We start from the raw sequence: 23,333 nt of genomic DNA on the forward strand, positions 1-23,333 counted from the left end.
AGAGATATAAAGAGAGCTGTGGAGAAGTAGAGAGGAGAGGTAGAGAGAGAGGAGAGGTAAAGAGGTAGAGAGAGAACAGTAGAGAAAGAGACAGGTACACAAACAAGTGTGCGGTTAAAATAGGAATTAACTTCTTCCCACAGGGCCGTGGGGCGAGACAGGGATGCAGTTTGAGCATCACCCTCTTCAACATATATATCAACAAATTGGTGAGGGCACCAGAACAGTCTGCAGCACCCGGCCTCACCCTACTAGAGTCTGAAGTCAAATGTCTACTGTTTGCTGATGATTTGGTGCTTCCGTCCCCAACCAAGGAGGGCCTACAACAGCACCTAGATCTTCTGCACAGCTTCTGCCAGACCTGGGCCCTGACAGTGAATCTCAGTAAGACCAAAACAATGGTGATCCAAAAAAGGTCCAGTTTCAAGGACCACAAATACAAATTCCATCTAGAGACCGTTGCCCTAGAGCACACAAAAAACTATACAAACCTTGGCCTAAACATCAGCGCCACAGGTGACTTCCACAAAGCTGTGAATGATCTGAGAGACAAGGCAAGAAGGGCCTTCTATGCCATCAAAAGGAACATAAAATTCAACACACCAATTAGGATCTGGCTAAAAATACTTGAATCAGTTATAGAACCCATTGCCCTTTATGGTTGTGAGGTCTGGGGTCCGCTCACCAACCAATAATTCACAAAATGGGACAAACACCAAATTGAGACTGCATGCAGAATTCTGCTAAAAGATCCTCCGTGTACAACGTAGAACACCAAATAATGCATGCAGAGCAGAATTAGGCCGATACCAGCTAATTATCAAAATCCAGAAAAGAGCCGTTAAATTCTACAACCACCTAAAAGGAAGAGATTCCCAAACGTTCCATAACAAAGCCATCACCTACAGAGAGATGAACCTGGAGAAGAGTCCCCTAAGCAAGCTGGTCCTGGGGCTCTGTTCACAAACAGACCCCACAGAGTCATCACCTACAGAGAGATGAACCTGGAGAAGAGTCCCCTAAGCAAGCTGGTCCTGGGGCTCTGTTCACAAACACACCCCACAGAGTCATCACCTACAGAGAGATGAACCTGGAGAAGAGTCCCCTAAGCAAGCTGGTCCTGGGTCTCTGTTCACAAACAGACCCCACAGAGTCATCACCTACAGAGAGATGAACCTGGAGAAGAGTCCCCTAAGCAAGCTGGTCCTGGGTCTACAGTGGCTTGCAAAAGTATTCAACCCTCTTGGCATTTTTCCTATTTTGTTGCCTTACAACCTGGAATTAAAATAGATTTTTTTTTGGGGGGGGGGGGTTGTATCATTTGATTTACACAACATGCCTACCACTTTGAAGATGAAAAATATTTTTTATTGTGAATCAAACATGACAAAAAAACAGAAAACTTGAGCATGCATAACTATTGACCCCCCAAAGTCAATACTTTGTAGAGCCACCTTTTGCAGCAATTACAGCTGCAAGTCTCTTGGGGTATGTCTCTATAAGCTTGGCACATCTAGACACTGGGATTTTTGCCCATTCTTCAAGGCAAAACTGCTCCAGCTCCTTCAAGTTGGATGGGTTCTGCTTGTGTACAGCAATCTTTAAGTCATACCACAGATTCTCAATTGGATTGAGGTCTGGGCTTTGACTAGGCCATTCCAAGACATTTAGATGTTTCCCCTTAAACCACTCGAGTGTTGCTTTAGCAGTATGCTTAGGGTCATTGTCCTGCTGGAAGGTGAACCTCCGTCCCAGTCTCAAATCTCTGGAAGACTGAAACAGGTTTCCCTCAATAATTTCTCTGTATTTAGCGTCATCCATCATTCCCTTCAATTCTGACCAGTTTCCCAGTCCCTGCCAATTAAAAACATCCCCACAGCATGATGCTGCCACCACCATGCTTCACTGTGGAGATGGTATTCTCGGGGTGATGACAGGTGTTGGGTTTGCACCAGACATAGCATTTTCCTTGATGCCCAAAAAGCTACATTTTAGACTCATCTGACCAGAGTACCGTCTTCCATATGTTTGGGGAGTCTCCCACATGCCTTTTGTACGAACACCAAAAGGTGTTTGCTTTATAATTTCTTTAAACAATGGAATTTTTCTGGCCACTCATCCATAAAGCCCAGCTCTGTGGAGTGTACTTTTAAAGTGGTCCTATGGACAGATACTTCAATCTCCGCTGTGGAGCTTTGCAGCTCCTTCAGGGTTATCTTTGGTCTCTTTGTTGCCTCTGATTAATGCCCTCCTTGCCTGGTCTGGGAGTTTTGGTGGACGGCCCTCTCTTGGCAGGTTAGCTGTGGTGCCATATTCTTTCCATTTTTTAATAATGGATCAAATGGTGCTCCGTGGGATGTTCAAAGTTTCTGATATTTTTTTTATAACCCAACCCTGATCTGTACTTCTCCACAACTTTGTCCCTGACCTGTTTGGAGTGCTCTTTGATCTTCATGGTGCAGCTTGTTTGGTGGTGCCCCTTGCTTAGTGGTGTTGTAGACTCTGGGGCCATTCAGAACAGGTGTATATATACACTGAGATCATGTGACACTTAAATCAAGTCCACCTGTGTGCAATCTAATTAATTATGTGACTTCTGACGGTAATTGGTTGCACCAGATCTTATTTAGGGGTTTCATAGCAAAGGGGGTGAATGCACGTACCACTTTTCCGTTTTTTATTTTTTAGGATTTTTTGAAACAAGTTATTTTTTTCATTTCACTTTACCAATTTGGACTATTTTGTGTTTGTCCATTAGATGAAATCCATTTAAATTACAGGTTGTAATGCAACAAAATAAGAAAAAAAATGGCAAGGGGGATGAATACTTTTGCATGGCACTGTATTTTTACAAACACAAACAGAGCCCCAGGACAGCAACACAATTAGACCCAACCAAACCATGAGAAAACAAAAATAATTATTTCCAATGTGTAAACTGAACAAACTAGAATGCTATTTGACCCTAAACAGAGAGTACACAGTGGCAGATTACCTGACCACTGTGAATTATGTACAGACTCAGTGAGCATAGCCTTGTTATTGAGAAAGGCCGCCGTAGGCAGACCTGGCTCTCAAGAGAAGACAGTCTATCTGCACACTGCCAACAAAATGAGGTGGAAACTGAGCTGCACTTCTTAACCTCCTGCCCAAATGCATGACCAATATTAGAGACACTATGTACAGATTCAGTGAGCATAGCCTTGCTATTGAGAAAGGCCGCCAAAATGGGTGGGGGCGTAGAGATGGGTGGGGGCTGGAGAGGTGGATGCTGGAGAGATGTATGGAGTGAGGAAGTAGAGCTTGATGGGGGCTGGAGGGAGGAGGGAGGCTGTGCACACTGCCCACAAATGAGGTGGGAAATGAGCTGCACTTCCTAACCTCCTGACAAATGTTTGACCAGAGAGACACATATTTCCATTAGATTACACAGACACACAAATAATTAGAAAATAAATCTATTTTTTATAAACTCCCATATCTACTGGGTGAAATACCAATGTGCAAACACAGCAGGAAGATTTGTGACCTGTTGCCACAATAAAAGGGCAACCAGTGAAGAACAAACACCATTGTAAATACAACCTATATTTATGTTTATTTAACTGTTTGCACATCGCTACAAGACTGTAAATAAACAATGACATTTGAAATGTCTTTATTCTTTTGGAACTTTTGTGAGTGTAATATTTACTGTACATGTTTTATTGTTTTGGTCACTTTTGTTTATTATCTATTTCACTTTGGTTTGGCAATGTTAACATTTGTTTCCCATGCCAATGTCATGACTGTCCTGTGGCGTTTAGAATGGGTCAAATCAGCTTGGCAAGGGTTTACAAATAACCAGACCTTCTCTCACCCACAGAAGAGGGGAGGAGGGAACTGGGCCGGTTTGACAGCTCACAACCTGTTGTAAATTACAGAGGACGACTCTCTCTTTTCCCCTCCAGTAAAATCTACCAAGGAATCATCTTTGTTAAGACTTTTTCCCACCGAAACTTTTAACACATTCAAAAATGGAATACTGGAACAATATTTCTAACATAAGAACGTGGGGAGAGAGATGATCTATAGAAAACTAACGTCATATTGTTTTTTATTTTGTGATGTCATTAAAAACGTTATAAAGTGGAAAACTACAACTTGAAAAATATTTACACTCCAGGTATGAAGTCTCCATCCTTAATGTTGCATATGAAATATGAAAAAAAATGATGAAAGTATTTTTGTTAAGATATGAATGTGATGTTAGGAGGTATAAGAGAATCCATCTCCTATAAACTGTTCAAAGTTAGTAGTCACGCCCCGGAGTGAGGTCAGAGAGCGTGTCAGACTGATGGAACTGACTCCGTTTCACCAGAGTGCATAAAGGCTTGGGAGAGAAATCAACATTCAGACCAGGAAACGTGAGGCGGGAGCTACACGTTTGAAATGGTTGGAACTTTGAACCTCAACACGAGGTGAAGAAATAAAGTCACCTTCCTTTAGACCACAAAGACGGCGAGCTGCAGCTCATGTCCAAAGTGGTCCGAATCCTGAATACCGACACGAGGGGGAAAACAAACTCCCCTCTAAGACAATCATTGGTAGAGCTGATTAGCTATCGAGTCAAATATCTAGAAAAAGCGAATCTAAGTGAGACTATCCTACTATGCTCATCACCAATGAGAACCGTCAACACGGCTGGCTAGCTACTATATGATTAATGTGAGAATAGTTCTGAAACGTTTCAACAATAAGTGTATTTTTCTCTCTCCCCCCCTCCATGTCAATGTGTACAAGCCGCCATATTTTGTCAGTCCACTAGGGACCTTTGTTTCATGTAAAGGGTGTATGTTTATTCTGTGTTATTATTTAGTTAGCTAGTAAATAATTAAACCAATGTGTGTAGTACTGAATCATAAGTAAGGCTGGGGTTTCTGCAGATCCAAGGTTACGACTGTTCAGAATGATGATATGAGGTAATGATTAATCAGATGACTGTTCAGAATGATGATATGAGGTAATGATTAATCAGATGAATGTTTATCGATGAAATAGATATATCTTCTAGAGTTGAATTCTGGAGATTCTTTAAACAATCTCTTCCGTGGTGCCCCAAAAATCCTAATGAATTAGTTGTTATATGATTCATTTAAAATATATGTTTAATTGTTACCCTATTTAGTTGATTAAATAAATAAGTCATCAGATTAATGAATGTAAAGTCACAACATCAATAAAGCACTTTGAATTGAATTTAAAAGAGAGAGTGAGAGAGGTAGAGAGTGAGGGGTAGTGTGAGAGAGAAAGAGTAAGAGAGAGAGGAATGTAATCAGAAACAGAACCAACCTGGAGCCATCACCTTGGTCTTTCTCCCCTTCAGCAGTTTCTGCACCCGCCGCAGCTGCAGGTGGTTGTCATGGCTGCGGGCGTTGTCCTGGATACGCTGGGATACCTCAGAGACCAGCTTCCCCGACCCTAAAGCATCATGGGTAGACAAATGAGGGTTAGGTGCCAGAATGGATTATTGAAACACCCCGGACTACCCCTTTAAGTAGCTACAGTGCCTTCAGAAAGTATTCATACCCCTTGACCTATTCCACATTGTGTTGTGTTACAGCCTGAATTCAATATAGATAGTATGGCCACCCATCTACACACAACACCCAATGACGACAAAGTGAAAACACGTTTTTAGATATTGTTGCAAATGTATTGAAAATGAAATACAGAAATCTAATTTATGTAAGTATTCACACTCCTCAGTCAATACTTTGTAGAAGTACCTTTGGCAAAGACTACAGCTGTGTCTTTCTGGGTAAGTCCCACCTGAATTCAGTTATACCTGGATTGCCAATAATTGTTTTTATTTTATTCTTCAAGCTCAGGTCTTGCCATCGATTTTCAAGTAGATTTAAGTCAAAACTGTAACTCGACCACTCAGGAATATTCACTGTTTTCTACTCCAGTGTAGATTTGGCCTTGTGTTTTATGGTTATTGTCCTGCTGAAAGGAGAATTCATCTCCCAGTGTCTGGTGGAAAGCAGACTGAACCATGTTTAAGGTTTTCACAGTGCTTAGGTCTATTCTGTTTATTTTTTTAATGATGAAAAACTCCCCATTCCTTAACGATTACAACGCTTGAAAAATATGGAGAGTGAGTGGTCGTCAATAATGTGTTGCACAGGATTTGCCCCCAAACATAACATTTTATATTCAGGACATTCATCCTGTCTGGGTCCGTTTACCTATTCATCCTGTCTGGGTCCGTCTACCTACTGACCCTGTCTGGGTCCGTCTACCTACTGACCCTGTCTGGGTCCGTCTACCTACTGACCCTGTCTGGGTCCGTCTACCTACTGACCCTGTCTGGGTCCGTCTACCTACTGACCCTGTCTGGGTCCGTCTACCTACTGACCCTGTCTGGGTCCGTCTACCTATTCAGTATGTGTAGTATGTTCTCTACATGTAACCAGACAACAACACATGGTGTAGTATGTTCTCTACATGTAACCAGACAACAACACATGGTGTAGTATGTTCTCTACATGTAACCAGACAACAACACATGGTGTAGTATGTTCTCTACATGTAACCAGACAACAACACATGGTGTAGTATGTTCTCTACATGTAACCAGACAACAACACATGGTGCAGTATGTTCTCTACATGTAACCAGACAACACATGGTGTAGTATGTTCTCTACATGTAACCAGACAACACATGGTGTAGTATGTTCTCTACATGTAACCAGACAACAACACATGGTGTAGTATGTTCTCTACATGTAACCAGACAACAACACATGGTGTAGTATGTTCTCTACATGTAACCAGACAACACATGGTGTAGTATGTTCTCCACATGTAACCAGACAACACATGGTGTAGTATGTTCTCCACATGTAACCAGACAACACATGGTGTAGTATGTTCTCCACATGTAACCAGACAACACATGGTGTAGTATGTTCTCTACATGTAACCAGACAACACATGGTGTAGTATGTTCTCCACATGTAACCAGACAACACATGGTGTAGTATGTTCTCCACATGTAACCAGACAACAACACATGGTGTAGTATGTTCTCCACATGTAACCAGACAACAACACATGGTGCAGTATGTTCTCTACATGTAACCAGACAACACATGGTGTAGTATGTTCTCTACATGTAACCAGACAACACATGGTGTAGTATGTTCTCTACATGTAACCAGACAACAACACATGGTGTAGTATGTTCTCCACATGTAACCAGACAACACATGGTGTAGTATGTTCTCTACATGTAACCAGACAACACACGGTGTAGTATGTTCTCTACATGTAACCAGACAACAACACATGGTGTAGTATGTTCTCTACATGTAACCAGACAACACATGGTGTAGTATGTTCTCTACATGTAACCAGACAACAACACATGGTGTAGTATGTTCTCTACATGTAACCAGACAACAACACATGGTGTAGTATGTTCTCTACATGTAACCAGACAACAACACATGGTGTAGTATGTTCTCTACATGTAACCAGACAACAACACATGGTGTAGTATGTTCTCTACATGTAACCAGACAACAACACATGGTGTAGTATGTTCTCTACATGTAACCAGACAACAACACATGGTGTAGTATGTTCTCTACATGTAACCAGACAACAACACATGGTGTAGTATGTTCTCTACATGTAACCAGACAACACACCGCTTCCATCCAGTCAGAGTGACTAGTGACTCTTATGATGAAGGGTTTGTTTGAGTCCAAGGCCTCATTCACACACACACAGCTGTGTTTGATTGCATCATCACCCCCTGTTGAGAGCTGACCAGGGGTGCACAAATTAAAACGTGAAAACACTCCTGATTGGCTTAGATCTGCCTACTGCAAGGGTGTGTAGCCAGCCACATAATTAGAGTGCTTCTGGTCTGTGCTGTGGGCGGGTGGGCACACGGGCACACACACACACACACACACACACACACACACACACACACACACACACACACACACACACACAGGTTGGGCCCTCAGCAGTCACAGTCTAACTGTGTGAAAACACAGGACACCTCTCCTTATGAAGTCTTTCATAATCAGAAGCACTCGTTTGGTTAAACAAGCCACTCTCCTTATTGCCCTTAACAGGACACCTCTCCTCTCCTTACTGACCTGAACAGGACACCTCTCCTCTCCTTATTGACCTTAACAGGACACCTCTCCTCTCCTTATTGACCTTAACAGGACACCTCTCCTCTCCTTATTGACCTTAACAGGACACCTCTCCTTATTGACCTTAACAGGACACCTCTCCTCTCCTTACTGACCTTAACAGGACACCTCTCCTCTCCTTATTGCCCTTAACAGGACACCTCTCCTCTCCTTACTGACCTTAACAGGACACCTCTCCTCTCCTTATTGACCTTAACAGGACACCTCTCCTCTCCTTATTGACCTTAACAGGACACCTCTCCTCTCCATATTGACCTTAACAGGACACCTCTCCTCTCCATATTGACCTTAACAGGACACCTCTCCTTATTGATCTTAACAGGACACCTCTCCTCTCCTTATTGATCTTAACAGGACACCTCTCCTCTCCTTATTGACCTTAACAGGACACCTCTCCTCTCCTTATTGACCTTAACAGGACACCTCTCCTCTCCTTACTGACCTTAACAGGACACCTCTCCTCTCCTTATTAACCTTAACAGGACACCTCTCCTCTCCTTATTGACCTTAACAGGACACCTCTCCTCTCCTTCATGACCTTAACAGGACACCTCTCCTCTCCTTCATGACCTTAACAGGACACCTCTCCTCTCCTTACTGACCTTAACAGGACACCTCTCCTCTCCTTATTGACCTTAACAGGACACCTCTCCTCTCCATATTGACCTTAACAGGACACCTCTCCTCTCCATATTGACCTTAACAGGACACCTCTCCTTATTGACCTTAACAGGACACCTCTCCTTATTGACCTTAACAGGACACCTCTCCTCTCCTTATTGACCTTAACAGGACACCTCGCCTCTCCTTATTGACCTTAACAGGACACCTATCCTCTCCTTACTGACCTGAACAGGACACCTCTCCTCTCCTTATTGATCTTAACAGGACACCTCTCCTCTCCTTATTGACCTTAACAGGACACCTCTCCTTATTGACCTTAACAGGACACCTCTCCTTATTGACCTTAACAGGACACCTCTCCTTATTGATCTTAACAGGACACCTCTCCTCTCCTTATTGACCTTAACAGGACACCTCTCCTCTCCTTCATGACCTTAACAGGACACCTCTCCTCTCCTTATTGACCTTAACAGGACACCTCTCCTCTCCTTACTGAGCTTAACAGGACACCTCTCCTCTCCTTACTGAGCTTAACAGAACACCACTTCCTTCAAACATTATTCCTGGTGGTACTGCCTCGTAGAACTTGTCAGGTTTAGTAGCCTGGGTCGTTGGGTTTACAGCTAAGGCTTAGGGTTAGCCAACAAGCTCTGTGAGAAACTGAACCCGAAACAAAGCAGGCCAATCAACTAGATTCAGCCGCGGGTCATTTGCTTACATTTGTATATGATCACATACAGGGCCATCATTAACCCCCAAAATCTGAGGGGGGTAACAAAGTACGTGTGGATGGCTGGTGGGCGGTCTGGAGGGGGGCGGTCCTGAAGTTGAAGAATTTGGTATTTTTCACCTGAAAAAGCCGTTTCCTGCAATCTAGAGCCGTAATCATTATGCCTAATTCTACGTGACGGATTCTGTCAAAATGTAACACGTTTCAAGTTAAACTGTAGTTTGTTTGTATCCTGTGTAGTGAAGGATTACCGTGAGTATGAATGGAGTTTAGACCATGAAACTGTGTGTGTGTGATCATTTATAAACCATGACCTTAAATCAGATCAGAGGAAATGGCCTGGGATCAGAGAGCAGGGTCAGGCCCAGAACAGAAGATGGACGAGGTTATTGAAGTCGAAGTCCTGGGAGTGCATTCTGACAAAGAACAGCAAAGGTAATCCAATTTTTCTAATAGTAATTCTGAGTTTAGTGAGCCCCAAACTTGGTGGGTGTCAAAATAGCTAGCCGTGATGGCCGAGCTATGTACTCAGAATATTGCAAAATGTGCTTTCGCCGAAAAGCTATTTTAAAATCTGACACCGCGATTGCATAAAGGAGTTCTGTATCTATAATTCTTAAAATAATTGTTATATATTTTGTCAATGTTTATCATGAGTAATTTAGTAAATTCATCAGAAGTTTGCGGGGGGTATGCTAGTTCTGAACATCACATGCTAATGTAAAAAGCTGTTTGTTGATATAAATATGAACTTGATTTAACAAAACATGCATGTATTGTATAACATAATGTCCTAGGATTGTCATCTGATGAAGATCAAAGGTTAGTGCTGCATTTAGCTGTGGTTTGGGTTTATGTGACATTATATGCTAGCTTGGAAAATGGCTGTGTGATTATTTGTGTCTATGTACTCTCCTAACATAATCTAATGTTTTGCTTTCGCTGTAAAGCCTTTTTGAAATCGGACAATGTGGTTGGATTAACGAGAGTCCTATCTTTAAAATGGTGTAAAATAGTTGTTTAAGAAAATTGAATTGTGGTATTTTAGTTGGTTTTGTATTTCGCGCCGTGCGATGCCATTGGCTGTTGGCTAGGGGTTCTGCTAGCGGAACGTCTGTCCTCAACAGGTTAATAGTGATGTAGTGACATCCCAGTTAATAGTAACATCCCAGTTAATAGTGACGTAGTGACATCCCAGTTAATAGTGACGTAGTGACATCCCAGTTAATAGTGACGTAGCGACATCCCAGTTAAGTGACGTAGTGACATCCCAGTTAATAGTGACATCCCAGTTAATAGTGACATCCCAGTTAATAGTGACGTAGTGACATCCCAGTTAATAGTGACATCCCAGTTAATAGTGACATCCCAGTTAATAGTGACGTAGCGTCATCCCAGTTAATAGTGACGTAGTGACATCCCAGTTAATAGTGACGTCCCAGTTAATAGTGACGTAGTGACATCCCAGTTAATAGTGACGTAGTGACATCCCAGTTAATAGTGACGTAGTGACATCCCAGTTAATAGTGACGTAGTGACGTCCCAGTTAATAGTGACGTAGTGACGTCCCAGTTAATAGTGACGTAGTGACATCCCAGGTAATAGTGACGTCCCAGTTAATAGTGACATCCCAGTTAATAGTGACGTAGTGACGTCCCAGTTAATAGTGACGTCCCAGTTAATAGTGACATCCCAGTTAATAGTGACGTAGTGACGTCCCAGTTAATAGTGACATCCCAGTTAATAGTGACATCCCAGTTAATAGTGACGTAGTGACGTCCCAGTTAATAGTGACATCCCAGTTAATAGTGACATCCCAGTTAATAGTGACGTAGTGACGTCCCAGTTAATAGTGACGTAGTGACATCCCAGTTAGTGACATCCCAGTTAATAGTGACATCCCAGTTAATAGTGACATCCCAGTTAATAGTGATGTAGTGACATCCCAGTTAATAGTGACGTAGTGACATCCCAGTTAATAGTGACGTCCCAGTTAATAGTAACGTCCCAGTTAATAGTGACATCCCAGTTAATAGTGACATCCCAGTTAATAGTGATGTAGTGACATCCCAGTTAATAGTGACGTAGTGACATCCCAGTTAATAGTGACGTAGTGACATCCCAGTTAATAGTGACGTCCCAGTTAATAGTGACGTAGTGACATCCCAGTTAATAGTGACATCCCAGTTAATAGTGACGTAGTGACATCCCAGTTAATAGTGACGTAGTGACATCCCAGTTAATAGTGACGTCCCAGTTAATAGTGACGTAGTGACATCCAGTTAATAGTGACTCCCAGTTATAGGACGTAAGGGTGACATCCCAGTTAATAGTGACGTAGTGACATCCCAGTTAATAGTGACGTAGTGACATCCCAGTTAATAGTGACGTAGTGACATCCCAGTTAATAGTGACGTAGTGACGTCCAGTTAATGTGACTTAGTGACTCCCAGTTAATAGTGACGTAGTGACATCCCAGTTAATAGTGACGTAGTGACATCCCAGTTAATAGTGACGTAGTGACATCCCAGTTAATAGTGACGTAGTGACATCCCAGTTAATAGTGACGTAGTGACATCCCAGTTAATAGTGACGTAGTGACATCCCAGTTAATAGTGACGTAGTGACATCCCAGTTAATAGTGACATCCCAGTTAATAGTGACATCCCAGTTAATAGTGACGTAGTGACATCCCAGTTAATAGTGACGTAGTGACGTCCCAGTTAATAGTGACGTAGTGACGTCCCAGGTAATAATTAGTGCAGTAGATGTTTACATCCTTATCACATACAAAATAACATCTAACAAACAGACACATGGAGTCTAACTTCAAACCCAACCTTCTGCCTCTTGTTTTCAAATTAGCGTTGCAACAACAGTCAGTCTACTACCTGAACGGCATCCTAATCCCTACGTAGTGCACTACTTTTGACTGGGGGGGGGGCTCTGGTCTAAAGTAGTGCATTTGGGACGTAACCCAGTGTATGAACTCGACGATGCTCGAGCCTCGAGGCGGTCTGCGTCTTTTTCCCCCCCCCTCTACGATAGATGAAATAATCCCGTCCTAATTGGGACGCTTATCTCCACAACAAATTACAACGTTACGAAACCAAAAAGACCAAACAAAGCCATCCATCTGCGGGTTGGGAGAGAGGCTGTTATGGTTTCTGAATAATCTTCATTCGATTTGTCTTTATTGCCTCTTTTAATAAAAACAACAGTTTGGTAATTACAGCGCTGTTGCCTCAGATCAGTTCAGTTGTGGGTACGTCCCATCTGCCACCATATTCCCTACATAGTGCACTTCTTATGACCAGGGTCATATGTGTATACCATTTCAGACGCAGCACAGCCTTCACATTAATAATACAAACATAAACCCAATACTCGTTCTGAGAACACGTTTCCACTTACATTATTTTGTTGTTGTTGAACACGTCATTTATTTCATTTATGAATGATGTTGAAATAGTACGCAGTTAAAGTGAAGCTTCGTGAAGTTAACTTCTTCATATTTTCACAGGGTTGGAGTGTTTTTAAGGGGGGTGCGTTGTGTTGAGTGGTTTGTGGTGGGTTGGTGGTTCACGGAGAGCATATTAAGAGCGCAGTGTGAGGTCACGCACGCACGCACACACACGCACACGCACACGCACACACGCACACAGAGAGTGGCTGAGGAAAACTCTTGAAGTACGGCAATTACAACAATTCTAACCAACGCTGTTGATTCCACACAGAGAAAGACAAACAAAACAACAAGACAAACAAAACAACAAGAGGAGCATTAAAACAACAAAGCCTCCTGAGTCTTCTCTCAACTCGTTAGTTTGATAATCAGATACAATGTGATCCGTCTGGGGCCATTTCTAAATAATTCCCTTTACAATACAACCAGGATAACTAACTAAACTGAGATTTCACTTTTCTCATAAAAAGATGAAGAGTTTAGAAAAGCAGCGCTAATGAGGGAGAGGGGAGGAAGAGGATGGAGGAGAGAGGAGAGGAAGAGGAGACGGGAGGAAGAGGGGAGAGGGATGGAGGAGAGGAAGAGGAGAGGAAGAGGAGGAAGAGGGATGGAGGAGAGGAAGAGGAGAGGAAGAGGAGGAAGAGGGATGGAGGAGAGGAAGAGGAGAGGAAGAGGAGAGGAAGAGGAGGAAGAGGATGGAGGAGAGGAGAGAGGAAGAGGAGGAAGAGGATGGAGGAGCGGAGAGAGGAGAGGATGGAGGAGCGGAAGAGGAGACAGGGGAGGAAGAGGGGAGGAAGAGGGATGGAGGAGAGGAAGAGGAAGAGGGGAGGAAGAGGAGAGGAAGAGGAGAGAGGGGAGGAAGAGGAGAGGAAGGAGAGGGGAGGAAGAGGAGAGTAAGAGGAGAGAGGAGAGGAAGAGGAGAGAGGGGAGGAAGAGGAGAGGAAGAGGAGAGGAAGAGGAGAGGAAGAGGAGAGGAAGAGGAGAGGAGAGGGGAGGAAGGAGAGAGGAAGAGGAGAGAGGGGAGGAGGAGAGGGGAGGAAGAGGAGAGGAAGAGGAGAGGAAGAGGAGAGGAAAGGAAGAGGAGAGGGGAGAGGAGAGGAAGAGGAGAGGAAGAGGGGAGGAAGAGGAGAGGGGAGGAGAGGGGAGGAAGAGGAGAGGGGAGGAAGAGGAGAGGAAGAAGAGAGGAAGAAGAGAGGAAGAAGAGAGGAGAGGAAGAGGGGAGGAAGAGGAGAGGAAGAGGGGAGGAAGAGGGGAGGAAGAGGGGAGGAAGAGGGGAGGAAGAGGGGAGGAAGAGGAGAGGAAGAGGAGAGGAAGAGGGGAGGAAGAGGGGAGGAAGAGGGGAGGAAGAGGAGAGGGGAGGAAGAGGGGAGAGGAAGAGGAGAGGAAGAGGAGAGGAAGAGGGGAGGAAGAGGGAGGAAGAGGGGAGGGGAGAGGAGAGGAAGAAGGGAGAGGAGAGGAAGAGGAGAGACGGGAGGAAGAGGGGAGAGGGATGGAGGAGAGGAAGAGGAGAGGGGAGAGGGGAGGAAGAGGATGGAGGAAGAGGGGAGAGAGACGGAGGAGAGGAAGAGGATGGAGGAGAGAGGGATGGAGGAGAGAGGGATGGAGGAGAGAGGGGAGGAGGAGAGAGGGGAGGAGGAGGGGAGAGGAGAGGGGAGAGGAAAGGGGGGAAGAGGAAAGGGGAGGGGGGAAGAGGAGAGGGGAGAGGGAGGAAGAGGAGAGGGGAGAGGGAGGAAGAGGAGAGGGAGGAAGAGGGGAGAGGAGAGGAAGAGGGGAGAGGAGAGGAAGAGGGGAGAGGGAGGAAGAGGGGAGAGGGAGGAAGAGGGGAGAGGGAGGAAGAGGGGAGAGGAGAGGAAGAGGGGCAGAGGGGGGACGGAAGAGAAAAGGGATGGAGGAGAGGAGAGAGATCATTCAGAGATGTACCTTCATCTTACCAGTGAGCGGCTGTTTTAATTTGTAAGCAAAAGCAGCACGCAGCCAATGAAGATTTTAATTGATGCCCATAAATAATTCCTTGTGTACATTTGCGCTTAAGTCGGATTTGCTGTTATTTGACGATTGGAATTAGTCATTATCGGGGTGGTGTGCTTCTCTCTGTTGATGTTGGAGATCAGATGAAGATTTTATTTATTAATATATCGCTCCGCTTAATATCCTCAGATCTGGTCCCCATTAATTAAGTTAAAATCCACATTGAGAATTTAGACGAACGTTCAGCATTGCCAAGTGCTTTCATCCTATCCTCACAGAACAGCATGTACTGGGACCGCTGCTATCTCCTCCCAGCCTGTACTGGGCCCGCAGCTCTCTCCTCCCAGCCTGCACTGGGCCCGCTGCTATCTCCTCCCAGCCTGTACTGGGCCCGCTGCTATCTCCTCCCAGCCTGTACTGGGCCCGCTGCTATCTCCTCCCAGCCTGTACTGGGCCCGCTGCTATCTCCTCCCAGCCTGTACTGGGCCCACTGCTATCTCCTCGCAGCCTATACTGGGCCCGCTGCTATCTCCTCGCAGCCTATACTGGGCCCGCTGCTATCTCCTCCCAGCCTGCACTGGGCCCACTGCTACCTCCTCCCAGCCTGCACTGGGCCCACTGCTATCTCCTCCCAGCCTGTACTGGGCCCGCTGCTATCTCCTCGCAGCCTGTACTGGGCCCACTGCTATCTCCTCCCAGCCTGTACAGGGCCCGCTGCTGTCTCCTCCCAGCCTGTACTGGGCCCGCTGCCATCTCATCCCAGCCTGTACTGGGCCCACTGCTAAACCTGACAAACTAAGAACGGTGAAGAACATCAAACTACTGTGACAGCAACATCAACCTGCTCTTCACACGATGTGCTACTGAGTCTGCATCCCAAATGGCACCCTATGGGTGGTTCCAAAGCTACCCACGGACCGCGCGCACACCAATCCCAAGTAGTATGGAGCTGTGGCTTGGAGTATTGTTTCTTCATCCTATGTAATGCATTCCCAGTGAATTTAGTTTTTTTCCCCCTCCTGTTCAGATAAATTAGTCATTAGTCAAGTTATGTTCCCATCCTACATCCTAATATTAAAAGGTTCTGACCACTAGATGGTGCTGTCCCAAGTCATAAAAAAAAAAAAATACAGTATATACACTTTAGGATGATTCTGACATGAAGCATAAAAATGCTAATGCAGGTACCATTGACTTGCATTGGATTTTTTTAAATGTATTACCTGGAACAGCACCATCTAAAATGGTCAGAACCTGGTAATATCATGATGTATTGGCCTCATGCACCGCAACACATCTCCTTCGCATAGAGTTGATCAGGCTGTTGATTATGGCCTGTGGAATGTTGTCCCACTCCTCTTCAATGGCTGTGCGAAGTTACTGGATATTGGCGGGAACTGGAACACGCTGTCGTACACGTCGATCCAGAGCATCCCAAACATGCTCAATATGGGTGACATGTCTGGTGAGTACGCAGGCCATGGAAGAACTGGGACATTTTCAGCTTCCAGGAATTGTGTAAAGATCCTTGCGACATTGGGCCGTGCATTATCATGCTGAAACATCAGGTGATGGAGGAGGACGATTGGCACGACAACGGGGCCTCAGGATCTCGTCACGGTATCTCTGAGCATTCAAATTGCCATCGATAAAATGCAATTGTGTTTGTTGTCCATAGCTTAAGCCTGCCCATACCATAACCCCACCGCTACCATGGGGCACTCTGTTCACAACGTTGACATCAGCAAACCGCTCACCCACACGTGGTCTGTGGTTGTGAAGGAGGTGGCTTATGGTAGAGAAATTACATTTCCGTGATCATTATTTTTCAGCTTATGAAACATGGGACAAAAACTTTACATGTTGTGTTTATATTTTTGTTCAGTGTACGAACCCCCCTATAAGATAAAAACGGCCAATCGATTAGCTTCAAATGTATAGTTAAACTAAATAAATGTTGCAGCAACGTTAAATATGATCTGTTTTGTAACTATAGGAATGATTTCAGAACCATCTGAGATGGTGATGGAACGACCCCTACGTAGTGCACTACCCTTAACCACGGCCCATAGGGCTCTCTGCAAAAGTAGTGCACTACCCTTAACCACAGCCCATAGGGCTCTCTGCAAAAGTAGTGCACCACCCTTAACCACGACCCGACCCCTACGTAGTGCACTACCCTTAACCACGGCCCACTGGGCTCTCTGCAAAAGTAGTGCACTACCCTTAACCACAGCCCATTGGGCTCTCTGCAAAAGTAGTGCACTACCCTTAACCACGGCCCATAGGGCTCTCTGCAAAAGTAGTGCACTACCCTTAACCACAGCCCATAGGGCTCTCTGCAAAAGTAGTGCACTACCCTTAACCACGGCCCATAGGGCTCTCTGCAGAAGTAGTGCACTACCCTTAACCACGGCCCATTGGGCTCTCTGCAGAAGTAGTGCACTACCCTTAACCACGGCCCATAGGGCTCTCTGCAGAAGTAGTGTACTACCCTTAACAACGGCCTGACCCCTACGTAGTACACTACCCTTAACCACGGCCTGACCCCTACGTAGTGCACTACCCTTAACAAAGACCCGACCCCTACGTAGTGCACTACCCTTAACCACAGCCCATAGGGCTCTCTGCAAAAGTAGTGCACTACCCTTAACAAAGACCCGACCCCTACGTAGTGCACTACCCTTAACCACGGCCCATTGGGCTCTCTGCAAAAGTAGTGCACTACCCTTAACCACGGCCCATAGGGCTCTCTGCAAAAGTAGTGTACTACCCTTAACCACGGCCCATAGGGCTCTCTGCAAAAGTAGTGCACTACCCTTAACAACGGCCTGACCCCTACGTAGTACACTACCCTTAACCACGGCCCATAGGGCTCTCTGCAAAAGTAGTGCACTACCCTTAACCACGGCCCATAGGGCTCTCTGCAAAAGTAGTGCACTACCCTTAACCACGGCCCATAGGGCTCTCTGCAAAAGTAGTGCACTACCCTTAACCACGGCCCATAGGGCTCTCTGCAAAAGTAGTGTACTACCCTTAACAACGGCCTGACCCCTACGTAGTACACTACCCTTAACCACGGCCCATAGGGCTCTCTGCAAAAGTAGTGCACTACCCTTAACCACGGCCCATAGGGCTCTCTGCTAAAGTAGTGCACTACCCTTAACCACGGCCCATAGGGCTCTCTGCAAAAGTAGTGCACTACCCTTAACAACGGCCTGACCCCTACGTAGTACACTACCCTTAACCACGGCCCATAGGGCTCTCTGCAAAAGTAGTGCACTACCCTTAACCACGGCCTGACCCCTACGTAGTGCACCACCCTTAACCACGGCCCATAGGGCTCTCTGCAAAAGTAGTGCACTATAAATTGGATAGGGTGCCATTTGGGACGCATCCCAAAGTCTTCAGCGTTGAGACAGATCTCTTGACTACGAAAGACTATACACGATGCTGAGGTTAATCCGTCGATACTGTATTTACCTTGAAGAATCGCAGTGGCTGAGTCCCAAATGACAGACACCTTATTCCCTATATGGTGATAGGGCCCATGTCAAAAGTAGTGCACTAAATAGGTAAATAGGATGTCATTTGTGATGCAAGAACAGTGATTATTGAGCGAGCTGAGCAGTGCGTGCAGCAGGGAGAGGAGAGACACTTACTTGAAAGCTGTTGGAACTCTGGGTAGTCTGGACTAGTGTTCTCTGACAGATCCCGTAAGAAATGCTTGTACCTGACAACAGAGAAGACACACAGATAAACAAGGTCAATGTGAACTCGGTACACTTCTAAATCTAAAAACAGGAAAACAACCACAAATCACAGAAAGTTTAGAGTAAGCAGATCGGACAGGGCTTTGTCATTTTGACACAGTACTATTCAAGCAGCCAGACAGTAGGGTGTGTGTGTGTGTGTGTGTGTGTGTGTGTGTGTGTGTGTGTGTGTGTGTGTGTGTGTGTGTGTGTTCAAAGAAGACATTGTCAAAATGCTATTTGACAACTTCCTCCTAACAACCAAGACCCTTCCTGTCAGTGGAAATAGACAAACAGACACCAACTATTCTACTGTAGAGTTGTCTGGTTTAGGTTAATAACACCATTACAGGACTAGTTAGTTGTCTGGTTTAGTTTAATAACACCATTACAGGACTAGTCAGATGTCTGGTTTAGTTTAATAACACCATTACAGGACTAGTTAGATGTCTGATTTCGTTTAATAACGCCATTACAGGACTAGTTAGATGTCTGGTTTAGTTTAATAACGCCATTACAGGACTAGTTAGATGTCTGGTTTAGTTTAATAACACCATTACAGGACTAGTTAGATGTCTGGTTTAGTTTAATAACACCATTACAGGACTAGTTAGATGTCTGGTTTAGTTTAATAACACCATTACAGGACTAGTTAGATGTCTGGTTTAGGTTAATAACACCATTACAGGACTAGTTAGATGTCTGGTTTAGGTTAATAACACCATTACAGGACTAGTTAGATGTCTGGTTTAGTTTAATAACACCATTACAGGACTAGTTAGATGTCTGGTTTAGTTTAATAACACCATTACAGGACTAGTTAGATGTCTGGTTTAGTTTAATAACACCATTACAGGACTAGTTAGATGTCTGGTTTAGTTTAATAACACCATTACAGGACTAGTTAGATGTCTGGTAAGTTTAATACACCCATTACAGGCTAGTTAGATGTCTGGTTTTAGGTTAATAACACCATTCAGGACTAGTCTAGATGTCTGGTTTAGGTTAATAACACCCATTACAGGACTTCGTTAGATGTCTGGTTTAGTTTAATAACACCATACAGGACTAGTTAGAAATGTCTGGTTTAGTTAATAACACCATTACAGGACTAGTTAGATGGTCTGGTTTAGTTTAATAACACCATTACAGGACTAGTTAGATGTCTGGTTTAGTTTAATAACACCATTACAGGACTAGTTAGATGTCTGGTTTAGTTTAATAACACCATTACAGGACTAGTTAGATGTCTGGTTTAGTTTAATAACACCATTACAGGACTAGTTAGATGTCTGGTTTAGGTTAATAACTACCAGTACAGGACTAGTTAGATGTCTGGTTTTAGGTTTAATAACACCATTACAGGACTAGTTAGATGTCTGGTTTAGTTTATAACACCATTACAGGACTAGTTAGATGTCTGGTTTAGGTTAATAACACCATTACAGGACTAGTTAGATGTCTGGTTTAGTTTAATAACACCATTACAGGACTAGTCAGATGTCTGGTTTAGTTTAATAACACCATTACAGGACTAGTTAGATGTCTGGTTTAGTTTAATAACACCATTACAGGACTAGTTAGTTGTCTGGTTTAGTTTAATAACACCATTACAGGACTAGTTAGATGTCTGGTTTAGTTTAATAACACCATTACAGGACTAGTTAGATGTCTGGTATAGGTTAATAACACCATTACAGGACTAGTTAGATGTCTGGTTTAGTTTAATAACACCATTACAGGACTAGTTAGATGTCTGGTATAGGTTAATAACACCATTACAGGGACTAGTTAGATGTCTGGTTTAGTTTAATAACACCATTACAGGACTAGTTAGATGTCTGGTTTAGTTTAATAACACCATTACAGGGACTAGTTAGATGTCTGGTTTTAGTTTAATAACACCATTACAGGACTAGTCAGATGTCTGGTTTTAGTTTAATAACACCATTACAGGACTAGTTGGATGTCTGGTTTATTTAATAACACCATTACAGGACTAGTTAGATGTCTGGTTTAGTTTAATAAACACCAGTACAGGACTAGTTAGATGTCTGTTTAGTTTAATAACACCATTACAGGACTAGTTAGATGTCTGGTTTAGGTTAATAACACCATTACAGGACTAGTTAGATGTCTGGTTTAGGTTAATAACTCCATTACAGGACTAGTTAGATGTCTGGTTTAGTTTAATAACACCATTACAGGACTAGTTAGATGTCTGGTTTAGTTTAATAACACCATTACCAGGACTAGTTAGATGTCTGGTTTAGTTTAATAACACCATTACAGGACTAGGTTAGATGTCTGGTTTAGTTTAATAACACCATTACAGGACTAGTTAGATGTCTGGTTTAGTTTAATAACACCATTACAGGACTAGTTAGATGTCTGGTTTAGTTTAATAACACCATTACAGGACTAGTTAGATGTCTGGTTTAGTTTAATAACACCATTACAGGACTAGTTAGATGTCTGGTTTAGGTTAATAACACCATTACAGGCTAGTTAGGATTATACCTTACAGGACTAGTTGTCTGGTTTAGTTAATAACACCATTACAGGACTAGTTAGATGGCTGGTTTAGTTTAAATAACACCATTACAGGACTAGTTAGATGTCTGGTTTAGTTTAATAACACCATTACAGGACTAGTTAGATGTCTGGTTTAGTTTAATAACACCATTACAGGACTAGTTAGATGTCTGGTTTAGGTTAATAACACCATTACAGGACTAGTTAGATGTCTGTTTAGTTTAATAACACCATTACAGGACTAGTTAGATGTCTGGTTTAGTTTAATAACACCATTACAGGACTAGTAGATGTCTGGTTTAGTTTAATAACACCATTACAGGACTAGTTAGATGTCTGGTTTAGTTTAATAACACCATTACAGGACTAGTTAGATGTCTGGTTTAGTTTAATAACACCATTACAGGACTAGTTAGATGTCTGGTTTAGTTTAATAACGCCATTACAGGACTAGTTAGATGTCTGGTTTAGTTTAATAACGCCATTACAGGACTAGTTAAATGTCTGGTTTAGTTTAATAACACCATTACAGGACTAGTTAGATGTCTGGTTTAGTTTAATAACACTATTACATGACTAGTTAGATGTCTGGTTTAGTTTAATAACACCATTACAGGACTAGTTAGATGTCTGGTTTAGTTTAATAACACCATTACAGGACTAGTTAGATGTCTGGTTTAGTTTAATAACTCCATTACATGTAAAAAATAGTAGCAGAGGAAAGTTCCACGCTGAGTGATAAAGTAGAGGCTTTGAATTACTTTACCAGCAGCTACACACCGCTGGAGGGCTTTACAGACTATTACAGTAGACTACACACCGCTGGAGGGCTTTACAGACTATTACAGTAGACTACACACCGCTGGAGGGCTTTACAGACTATTACAGGAGACTACACACCGCTGGAGGGCTTTACAGACTATTACAGTAGACTACACACCGCTGGAGGGCTTTACAGACTATTACAGTAGACTACACACCGCTGGAGGGCTTTACAGACTATTACAGGAGACTACACACCGCTGGAGGGCTTTACAGACTATTACAGGAGACTACACACCGCTGGAGGGCTTTACAGACTATTACAGGAGACTACACACCGCTGGAGGCCTTTACAGACTATTACAGTAGACTACACACCGCTGGAGGGCTTTACAGACTATTACAGTAGACTACACACCGCTGGAGGGCTTTACAGACTATTACAGTAGACTACACACCGCTGGAGGGCTTTACAGACTATTACAGTAGACTACACACTGCTGGAGGGCTTTACAGACTATTACAGTAGACTACACACCGCTGGAGGGCTTTACAGACTATTACAGGAGACTACACACCGCTGGAGGGCTTTACAGACTATTACAGTAGACTACACACCGCTGGAGGGCTTTACAGACTATTACAGTAGACTACACACCGCTGGAGGGCTTTACAGACTATTACAGTAGACTACACACCGCTGGAGGCCTTTACAGACTATTACAGTAGACTACACACCGCTGGAGGGCTTTACAGACTATTACAGTAGACTACACACTGCTGTCTGAGCTGAGCACCGCTGGAGGGCATTATAGACTATTTAATTCCCTTCATATGAACACTGTCAGCAACAATCACGCATGTCAGTTCAGTAACAGAGAAATAAAATATTTCAGAATTGTCATCTCCAAACCAGCCCCCCCCCACACCCAAACTCTCCAGAATCCATGAGACGGACATCTGTCGCACTGACGGAGAACTTTAACACCTGGAGGAGAGATGGAGAACGAAAGGAGAGGGAAAGAGGGAAAGAAAAAGATCGGGAGGGAGAAAGAGAGAGGGAGGAAAGAGAGAGGGAAGAGAGCGAGGGAGAGAGAGGGAGGGAGAGAGAGGGAGAGAGAGGGAGAGAGGGAGGGAGGGAGAGAGGAGTCTTAGTACGCTACACACTCTTTCGTTCCTTTCTACCTGGTCAAGAGATGTTCTGTTGTTCCACAGATACAGAGATAGGAGGTGTGTCTTTATCTTCATTCAGGTGAACACAAGATGAGACAAAGC

At 43.9% G+C, this 23,333-nt stretch overlaps 1 protein-coding gene across 5 annotated transcripts in view; it reads right to left on the reverse strand.

Moving 5' to 3' along the window:
* Positions 1-23,333, reverse strand: part of arhgef39 (Rho guanine nucleotide exchange factor (GEF) 39) — a gene marked incomplete in the record, with an annotated part of 179,260 nt that overhangs the window by 27,148 nt on the left and 128,779 nt on the right. For all 5 annotated transcript variants that reach the window (XR_003877491.1, XR_003877494.1, XR_003877493.1 and 2 more), the window contains 2 exon segments: positions 5,332-5,460; positions 18,672-18,742. Coding sequence is in view for 1 of the 5 variants with exons in the window: in XM_029749033.1 (XP_029604893.1) it covers positions 5,332-5,460; positions 18,672-18,742 (200 nt within the window).

The sequence above is a fragment of the Salmo trutta genome, unplaced genomic scaffold (assembly GCF_901001165.1).
Source record: "Salmo trutta unplaced genomic scaffold, fSalTru1.1, whole genome shotgun sequence".
NCBI lineage: Eukaryota > Metazoa > Chordata > Actinopteri > Salmoniformes > Salmonidae > Salmo > Salmo trutta.